This window comes from Eschscholzia californica, unplaced genomic scaffold, assembly GCF_041429995.1.
Source record: "Eschscholzia californica isolate CP2 unplaced genomic scaffold, dmEscCali1.0.p SCAF_3, whole genome shotgun sequence".
In the NCBI taxonomy this organism is placed as follows: domain Eukaryota; kingdom Viridiplantae; phylum Streptophyta; class Magnoliopsida; order Ranunculales; family Papaveraceae; genus Eschscholzia; species Eschscholzia californica.
In genome coordinates, this window is record NW_028238420.1 from 65,329,598 (window position 1) to 65,339,907 (window position 10,310).

The following is a 10,310-nucleotide window of genomic DNA, read 5'->3' on the forward strand; positions in this document are numbered from 1 at the left end:
AAAAAACAATTAACTTTTCATAGTAAGCAGGTATATTGTGAATATCAGTAAATGGAAAATATTAAGTACTTAATTTTTCTAAATTCGCCATCACCAAAAAAATTAGAGTTAATTCCTATATGGCCCCCTACTTTGTGACCAGCTTTCTTTATAGCCCCCAAATTTCTGTAAATTCAAATATGACCCCCTATTTTCATGGAAATGTCATAACTACCCTTCCCATTAATATATTTACAAAATAAAATTAAAAACAAAAACCTAAATTCCACCTCACTTCCCTCTCCACCACTCATCTCTCTCCAACTCACCTCTCTCCAAGTCAGCACTCTTACAAAAAAAAAAAAAAAAATTTTTTTCTTTCACTCACCTCTCTCTCTCTCTCCAATCAGCACTCTCATGAAGGTCGCCGGCCGGAAAATTTTCCGGCCGGCGACCTTCATACTTATAAGAAATTTTTTTTTTTTTTTTTTTTTTTCACTCATCTCTCTCTCTCTCTAAAAATTCCGGCGAAGGGGGTTTCCCTTCGCCGGAATCTGGTCTGTTGAATGAAGAACATATTTGATTTGTCATGGGACTACGTCAAAACCCTAGCTTTACTAAGGATGATCGGGATTTTTATTCAATCTTCAACAACAAAATTAGTAAATGAAGAACAAATCAGATTGAATCAAAATGGAAAAGAAAAGCTTACATATGTATTCAATTGTCGAACGAAACTAGAGAAATTATTGTGCTTAAAATGTTTGGGCAAAAGATCTCTAGCGAACTCCGGCGGCTTCCAGACAATAAAGCTATTATTGCTTGAACTCCAAGAAACAACTGAATCCGTTGAAGGATCATCAACCATATCATAAGTTTTACTGAGAAATGGAGGTGGAGAATTAACATTCAGATTCGAACTTGGCATCGTCGTTGTCGTCTTGCTTAGAATTCCATCCATTTTTTATAATCTTATGAAGTTCATACCGAGAACATAATCTTCGATACTCAATGGAAATCAATGAATCTGAGTTTCCTCCGGCGGAGATTAGGGTTTTACTGTCGCCATATCCAAAAGTACAAGAATCTACAAAGGCATCATGAGACAAAAGCTAGAAAGAGACAGTAGAGAGAGAAAAGGTATGAAAGAAGAAGTAGTGAAGAGAAAGGGGGGATTTTGGGTTACAGAGACTTAAAGAAAAAACCCTAAAAAATGAAGGAAGAAGAGATGGTGTGTCGTTGTACGGTCATCCGCAAATTTTTTTTTCACTCATCTCTCTCTCTCTCTAAAAATTCTGGCGAAGGGGGTTTCCCTTCGCCGGAATCTGGTCTGTTCTTCAACAGACCTGGTCTGTTCTGTTGAAGAACAGATCGGTCTGTTCTTCAACAGAACAGACCAGGTCTGTTCTTCAACAGAACAGACCAGGTCTGTTCTTCAACAGAACAGACCAGGTCTGTTGAAGAACAGACCAAATCGGTCTGTTCTTCAACAGACCAGATTCCGGCGAAGGAAAACCCCCTTCGCCGGAATTTTTAGAGAGAGATGAGTGAAATTTTTTTTTTTTTTTTTTTTTTTTATATGTATGAAGGTCGCTGGCCGGAAAATTTTCCGGCCGGCGACCTTCATGAGAGTGCTGATTGGAGAGAGAGAGGTGAGTGTAAAAAAAAAAAATTTTTTTTTTTTTTTTTTAAGAGTGCTGACTTGGAGAGAGAGAGAGAGAGGTGAGTTGGAGAGAGATGAGTGGTGGAGAGGGAAGTGAGGTGGAATTTAGGTTTTTGTTTTTAATTTTATTTTGAAAATATATTAATGGGAAGGGTAGTTATGACATTTCCATGAAAATAGGGGGCCATATTTGAATTTACAGAAATTTGAGGGCCATAAAGGAAGCTGGTCACAAAGTAGGGGGCCATATAGGAATTAACTCAAAAAATTATATGAATAAAGTCTTGAACTCACCGAATAAATCATCCCAAAATTTAATTCCCCATTTTCTTATGGCCGCTGCTTTGGGGAATAAAGAATGATCTCTGGAGAATAAAATTCTCTAGGGAATCCGTATTTCTTTTTACATTCTCGAGGGAATATTTTGTTTTAGTCCAAAAATTCGCATGATCAAACATTGGCCCCTAATCTTCATCTTCTCTATCACCTTCACCACCACAACTTCCCACCACCATCATTCCGGCCACGATTGCCAGCTCTTCTCTCTCCTCTCTTCTCCTCTCACACTCATTGCCACCCTCTCTCTCTCTTGAATCACAAAGTTAACGAATCAATATTGTTGAGAAAGCATCAAGAATTGACTCATGATGCTATAAAATCCAGCCATTTGGCAAATCTGAGCCATGGTAATTCTTGCAATTCTTCTACCAAAATTATCACTGCCACATAGCTTGTAGTTTTCATTTTTGGTTTTCTTTTCCATTCTCCCCACCTCCATCACTCATACCCAAAACCCCTCATTTCAATTTACCCAAAACTAGGGTTCCCAGAAACACCATTTCCCCCAATCCACAAGGACTTTTGCCGGGATAACATTTTCCTATCTTCAGTTGCTAATAGGATTACTCGGAAAGATAATCTACTATTCAAAGGACAAAAACTCCTGTAGATAAAGATTCAAAGGTTGGATTTGCATTTCAAGAAAAGTTCACAAAGGAAATAACTACCAAAGAAATTTCAGATGTTAGAAGAACTCTTACAAATAAGCAATAATAGCTAGAGGTCATAGCCAAATCAAACTCGTCAATTCGGCAAAGAAGAAGCTCCCACAACTGTAACTGAGAGAAGATACTCGGATCAAGAAACCCTAATTACGGATTTTTCTAGATTTTGAATCGACAGAGTTAACGAATCACAAAGAAAGTTGGTGTTCGTAAAGAAAATGAGAAGATTGGATCTAAAACTGGTTATAAGACCCCCCAGTAGAAACCCTTGAAGAAACGAATCAAAGAGGAGAAAGAGACATTATGGGGAGAGATAAGATGAAGATCAGGGAGCAATATTTGATCAAATTAATTTTTGGGCTAAAAAGAAAATATGTTCCTAAATCAATATTTATTGACCAAATTTTTATTCCTCGGATATTATTCTTTATTCCCCAAAGCCGCGACCTTTCTTATTTAAACACATGTGGGGATCATAGTTTTTCATTAGAGTAAAGAAATGTCCCTTTATAATTTGAGTTCATCTTATTTCCTTGTTAGCATTTTTTCCATTTTCTTTCTCGCGATTGTAACATTTACTGGTTCTAATGCTGGATAGAAAGGTTTCCTCTCATATCTAGTTATCTATTTGGTTTCGTATCTACATATTTCTTTTGAAAATGTTTAATTAGAATATCATTTTCTCTCATTTACAATTATTATTCAACTACCCCAAAAAATTATATCGATTTCCAAATGATATATCTTAAATATTTAAAGTTGTTCATTTTTAAAGAACTTATACAATTCAAAATAACAAATTAGTTATCTTACAACTCAACCGATTTACAATGAGTAAAGATGACCTGAACATTATATTATATTGTGTTGATGACCTATGCAGATATATATATCGTGTATATGGGTGGACTTCCATCTGAGACTAAATATTCTCCAACATCTCATCATGAGAGTATTCTAAATGATGTTCTCGGCGAAAGGTAGTATTGATTTTCCTGAAAAATTCAGACAGACACATTGAAAAGTTGCTTGTCTCACATTATACAAAATTGGGGTTCTTTTAATAACTTAATTTACATCTCTTAGAAAATCATATTCAATCTTATTGTACAGTTTGGTGAAAGATGTCATGATACGTAGCTACAAAAAGAGTTTCAATGGATTTGCAGCAAATCTTACTGAACAAGAAGTTCACAAACTTTATGGTAAGTAAAGAATAACCCCATTTTGATATGTTTATTGTACCAAATAACTTATGTATATAAAATGTGCGCAGGAAGGAAAGACATAGTGTCTATATTTCCGAGTCAAAAACTACAACTTCATACAACAAGGTCGCGGGACTTTCTAGGATTCGTAGAAAATGTAGAACGAGTTTCTACTACTGAGAGTGATATCATTGTTGGAGTATTAGATACAGGAATTTAGCCAGAGTCAGAAAGTTTCATTGATGACGGATTCGGCCCTCCACCAATGAAATGGAAGGGTATTTGTAAAGGTGGCAAAAATTTCACTTGCAACAAGTAATTTTCCTACTCATTCATCTCCTTATCAACAAATTATAAGAAACGTGTTTTCTATTCTACGAGAACGTAGATAATATATATATATATATATATATAATATTTATTTGTGTTGTACATTTAGCAAGATCATCGGGGCTCGGTAATATTCACAAGACGACAGTGTGAGAGATTTCATGGGACATGGTACTCATACTTCATCAACTACTGCAGACAATAAAGTGAAGGATGTGAGTTTTTATGAAATAGCCAAGGGAAATGCTAGAGGTGTTGTGTCATCGGCAAGAATTGCTGTTTATAAGGTCTGTTCAGAACTAGGTTGTCCCACCGACGACATTTTGGCTGCCTTTGATGATGCAATTGCCGATGGGGTTGACACACTTTCAGTTTCATTAGGGTTTGTTCGTCCAAAAGAATTTGAAAAGATCCTATTGCCATTGGTGCTTTTCATGCGATTCAAAATGAAATTCTCACAGCGCAGTCAGCAGGTAACGCTGGCCCCATGCGACAATCTGTGACTAGCAATGCACTTTGGTTGTTAACTGTGGGAGCAACGAGCACAAATCGTAGGATCATCAACAAGGTAGTACTTGGAAATGAGAAGACATTCGAGGTATACTTTCTTGATTCCTGTAGTTTTACATTGTCTTTAAATTTTGAATGGAATGTTAGATTATTCATCTAACCTTGTTACCTTTGTTTAGGGTACTGTTGTTAATGGCTTTCAATCAAATGGAACTAGATTTCCTATCTTGTATGGAAAAAATGTCACGACTAAGTGTTCCTTTCAACACGCTCAGTAAATTTTGGTACTTTAGGCGCTTTTAGAATTACTGGAGCATAAAGATAAGAAATTTAGGTTTTATTTATTCGTCTTGTTTCAAATTTTAGGTTGTGTTACTATTGTCTTAAATGGTAAATAAAAATAAACCAAGTTTAGCTTAATGTAGACGGACTCCAAAACGTTGCCCCAAACACTACAACCCGCACTTGAACCACTAAGACAGAGGCTTCTTTGAGTCATCTTGTTAGATTAGAACATATATATTTAAATATACCTATATATATTTAAAAAAATTACTACAACTATATTTTTTTTCGAGAGGATCAAGCGGTGCGGCTGCACCCCCTCGCACCCCATGTATCCGTCCCTGGTTGTACTTGGCCCGTTCTTTTTATATGACAATGGGAGTTTGTTTGTGTATCTAAATATTTTACAGTCACTTTGTTTGACACGAACATGTTTCAATATCTTCTTTCCTCATCTTACCCTCCCACCACTACCATCAACTGCAACTAGGAGTGTACACGAGCCGAGCTCTTAAGCTGCTCGAGCTCGGCTCGAAAATTGCTCGTGCTCGACTCGAATATTAACGAGCACGAGCTTAAGACGAGCCCAAAATCATGCTTGTTTATGTAAACGAGCCGAGCTTGATCATTCTTTAGTGTATCACGAGCTACTCGTGAACAACTCGTTTAACATACTCTTATAATATTACAGTATATAATTACGTATTAGTATTGAAACTTGTACATGAAACATCAACCATTACAAAATTATCGGAATATAAATAATTAATCATTATTATTGTATGTGACAAATGATCATTGAAGTATTTTGATAATTTAGGAAGTTTCAATTTGAAGTATTTCGATAAACGAGCTTAAGACAATGTGAGCTCGAACTCGAGCTCAAACTCTTTCAAACTTATATGAACCGAGCTTGAACAAGTGGACAATTACTCGAACGAGCTCGAGCTCGAGCTCAAGCTCGACAGTCAAATACATGAACCGAGCTTGAACATCTTACTACTCGGCTCGACTCGACTCGAGTACACCCCTAACTGCAACTGCACTATCAACCACCACTCTCTAGCACCATCACTACTCTTCTTTCTCTCTTTCTTTTTTCTTCTTTCTTTTCTCTCCCCCTCTCTCTTTTTCTTCTTTCTTTTGTGTTCCGACGAAGGAAGTTCCCCTCCGCCGAAACTTCGTTTATATCTACCACAACGACCTTCCAGGACGAAGTGTCTTGTCGAAAGGGTTTTCCGTTCCGCTAGAACTTGGAGAAAGAGAAAAAAAAAGTGCGATAGTCGGATTGGAGAAAGAGATGAAGATAACAAGAGATAGAGGAGAAAATGAATCCCCATAGAGGATCGGTCAACAACATGAGAATGGTGTGTTTGGACGAAAAATTTAACTTCTCCACCTTGTGAAATTTTGTATCTAGAAAACTTTCCTCGCTCCCCCAAAGCCCCAAGCATCGACCAAAAGAATAAAGACTTGGCCTCCCCCACAAAATTTGTCGTGGATGGCCATGAGACACTGACTCATGTAATGGTTTCAGGGCTTCTCTAAGGTCCAAACAGACCCTTATATCTTTCTCTCTCTAAAACTTTCTTTCTTTCTCTATTGTAATCCTCTCGACGGGAGGAGCCCCCAACCTTCTTTATTTCATCTCTATTTTTCTCTCTCTTGATTTGATTTGCGAACTCCTCTGAGAAATCTCATGGTACGTATTTTACATCTCTCATTTTCTAGGGTTTCTATTTTACCTACTTTTGTAGGTCAAATCCAACCTTCCCTTTTGCGATTTGATCAAATTAGGGTTATAGATCTACTGCCATGAGTTATTCTTTCGAGCATTGAACATTCAATTAGTTGAGTTGCGAGAAATCGAACTTATATGTATACATTTTTGTTTGTTCTTCGTCGATTCTTAGTAATTTTGTGTTTCAATACCTTTAATGTAAGAAATTCTTGATTTTGAAAGTTCATAAGAAAATTTAGGGCACCTGATTTTTGTGAATGGATTTGGAAAATTCATTACAGATTAACTGATTGTGGATTAGAAAAAAATCTCATTTCTCACCTTCAAGGTTTCTACTTTTCATCAAGTTACCACATTTTTGTTGATATCGCCATAAATCATGGTACTGATAAAAAAAAACAAATAGAAGTCTTTGAATCTCTATTCTATGATCGTCAAGGTTTTATTTGTTGGCATGTCAAATATTTATATGGTTGTATTAGTCGTCTGGGTTAACATGGAAAATTCTATTAAATTAATGTGCTTTAGAATGAAATATTGGAAATGCTCGGAATTATTATGATCCAGACCACTTTAATCCTAAAAATGCAACCGGAAAAACTGATTAGATGCAAACATGAAAAGTGTTTAACCGCTTCAAAAACGTATTGAAAATCTACCTTACCAGAACTTGGAGCCATGGATCAAAATTTCATGATTTTCATCCAGACAGCTAGTTTAGGACTCCCCGTTTTGGTTCTTCTTAGCTGTTTGCTATCGAAAAATTTGGTAAACGTGATCGCCTTTCATAAGGAAACAAAGTTCTGCTAAAATCATCAAGTTCCCATGAATATTCTTCTTGTTGTCTAACTTTTGAGACTGTAGTTAAGATAATCTATTAGATTATAGTGCCCAATTGAAGAGTAAAGGTATGATCCGTGAATTGTTTATTTCATCTCTCGAGCAAATACCATCAAGTTAATTGGTTTGAGTTGCTATATTTCAGTGCTGGGCTAAAACAACATATAGTCAGACATCTAAGTTTCATGGTCTGTGATGTAACTGAAAAGTTCATTATTCTAGAGTTGGAGCATTTTCTTTCACGGGGCTATCTATTTAAGATAATGTTTCGATTAATGTTATAACTGCAATTGGACTCCAGGCCTTTGAGTTCATTACTTTTCATCATGAATGTCTCTGCCTCTTAAGTGATTTCCTTTTGCTATACACTGAGTAAGAAAATAAAAGAAAAGGGAAAATAAAATGCTGAAATTGCTTTTGCGCTTGGCTGCACTCATGTTTTCTCTGGTGAAAACGTCATGGTCTTAATTGTGATTTAGGTTTTCCTTTGAATTGTCCTTTGTTGATACACACTATAAGTGAAAGACTTGCTCTACCGTGAGTTTGTCTTTTAAATTTAGAGTTCTTTAGTTAATCTAATTGTCGAATACTTGGAGCAGGGACCTATCAAGAACATTCTCTCTCTACAGAGGACAGCTCTAGTTCGTAACTGCAGCTGGAGATGGGACGCAGTTTCCAGATCATTCAGCACTCAAGCTGCAACTACTTCGAGCACTCCACAACCTCCACCACCACCTCCACCCGCCGAGAAAACTCACTTTGGTGGGCTGAAAGATGAAGACCGCATCTTCACCAACCTATATGGAATTCACGACCCTTTCCTAAAGGGCGCAATGAAACGAGGTGATTGGTATAGAACCAAAGACTTGGTACTTAAGGGTACTGACTGGATCGTGAACGAAATGAAGAAATCTGGTCTCCGTGGTCGTGGTGGTGCCGGTTTTCCTTCTGGTCTAAAATGGTCATTTATGCCGAAAGTTTCTGATGGTCGTCCTTCATATCTTGTTGTCAATGCTGATGAAAGTGAACCAGGAACATGTAAGGACAGAGAAATTATGAGACATGACCCACACAAATTACTAGAAGGGTGTCTTATCGCTGGAGTAGGAATGCGGGCATCCGCTGCTTATATCTACATAAGGGGTGAATACGTAAATGAGCGTTTAAACCTCGAAAAAGCTCTCAAAGAAGCTTATAAAGCTGGACTTTTGGGGAAAAACGCATGCGGATCTGGTTACGATTTTGATGTTCATATCCATTATGGAGCAGGTGCTTACATTTGTGGTGAAGAAACTGCACTTCTTGAAAGTCTTGAAGGAAAGCAAGGTAAACCTAGATTGAAGCCTCCTTTCCCAGCAAATGCAGGTTTATACGGTTGCCCAACAACAGTTACCAATGTCGAAACAGTAGCCGTCTCTCCCACCATTTTAAGGAGAGGGCCTGAGTGGTTTGCTAGTTTCGGAAGGAAGAACAATTCGGGAACAAAACTATTCTGCATTTCGGGTCACGTCAACAAACCTTGCACTGTTGAAGAGGAGATGAGTATACCATTAAAGGAATTGCTCGAAAGGCACTGTGGAGGAGTGAGAGGTGGATGGGATAATTTACTTGCAGTAATACCCGGAGGTTCATCTGTTCCTTTACTTCCAAAGGACATATGTGATGATGTACTGATGGATTATGATGCACTCAAGGCCGTGCAATCCGGGTTAGGAACTGCTGCAGTTATTGTGATGGATAAATCAACAGATGTTGTAGATGCTATTGCCCGACTTTCTTACTTCTATAAGCACGAAAGCTGTGGGCAATGCACACCTTGCAGGGAAGGAACAGGATGGTTGTGGATGGTAATGGAGAGATTGAAGGTTGGAAATGCAAAGCTGGAAGAGATAGACATGCTTCAGGAGATCACGAAACAGATCGAGGGTCATACTATCTGTGCATTGGGTGATGCTGCTGCTTGGCCTGTGCAAGGACTCATTAGGCACTTCAGACCAGAGCTGGAGAGGAGGATCAAGGATCGTGCAGCAAGAGAATTACTCGAGGCGGCTGCTTGAACCTACAACCGCGTAGGTTAGGTCTCTCTCTCTCCCTCCCCCTCTCTATAAAGTGAAAGAACTATTCGGACTTCGGTCAGTCAGTGCTTGTTATTATTTCCTTGTTTTGTATTGCATAACTAAACAAAACCCGTTCTTGTTAGCGGGGAGTGATCTCAATGGGTGATGTTGTCGCAGATGCAGAAGATGGATCATTGATATTCAACTTCGGTTCTTCGAGAGCAAAAGTTGGTTTCGTTCGAAGATCATAATTTACTGTTTTTATAGTTTCATCTTATGCTGTTTAGGGATTTTTATCTAATCAGGTGGATATTGTGGAATAAAAGAGTTGAAGGAACTCGAGACTTTTTTCGTAATTTTAATTTTGGCTCTGTTGAGGAAGTAAACTTTGTTTTCATTTTGTATGCGTTGTTTTCTCAGAGACCGAAAACAATTCTGAAATCTGATAAAAAAAAAGTGCATAATTATGTATCATTTTTCCCCTCTTTGTCTGGTATAGACCCAACATACATTTTTGAGATGTACAAAAACGTGTGTTTTTTCTTTTCATGTTAAACCATAAAATTAGCAGGAGGATGGGTCGAGTAGACTCGTTCACTAATAGGACAGGTTTGCGAACCAAAATTCTGTCTCGATTGATAATTGTAGAACCCAAATTGTTTTTTTATTCGTTCACAAATAAGCAGGACGGGT

At 37.6% G+C, this 10,310-nt stretch overlaps 1 protein-coding gene and 1 pseudogene across 2 annotated transcripts; both read left to right on the forward strand.

Annotated features, from left to right (window-relative positions):
- Positions 1-946: 946 nt before the first annotated feature.
- LOC147553439 (subtilisin-like protease SBT4.10) lies at positions 947-4,870 on the forward strand (annotated as a pseudogene). The gene is made up of 5 exons (XR_015236753.1): positions 947-1,119; positions 3,530-3,626; positions 3,760-3,851; positions 3,923-4,169; positions 4,294-4,870. The product of XR_015236753.1 is annotated as a subtilisin-like protease SBT4.10 (transcript).
- A 1,570-nt stretch (positions 4,871-6,440) lies between these two features.
- CI51 (51 kDa subunit of complex I) lies at positions 6,441-10,091 on the forward strand. The gene is made up of 3 exons (XM_086665402.1): positions 6,441-6,681; positions 8,160-9,633; positions 9,795-10,091. Exons 1-2 carry the CDS (start codon positions 6,679-6,681, stop codon positions 9,615-9,617), a joined length of 1,461 nt encoding a protein of 486 aa, XP_086521528.1. The 5' UTR covers positions 6,441-6,678; the 3' UTR covers positions 9,618-9,633; positions 9,795-10,091.
- The last annotated feature ends 219 nt before the right edge of the window (positions 10,092-10,310 follow it).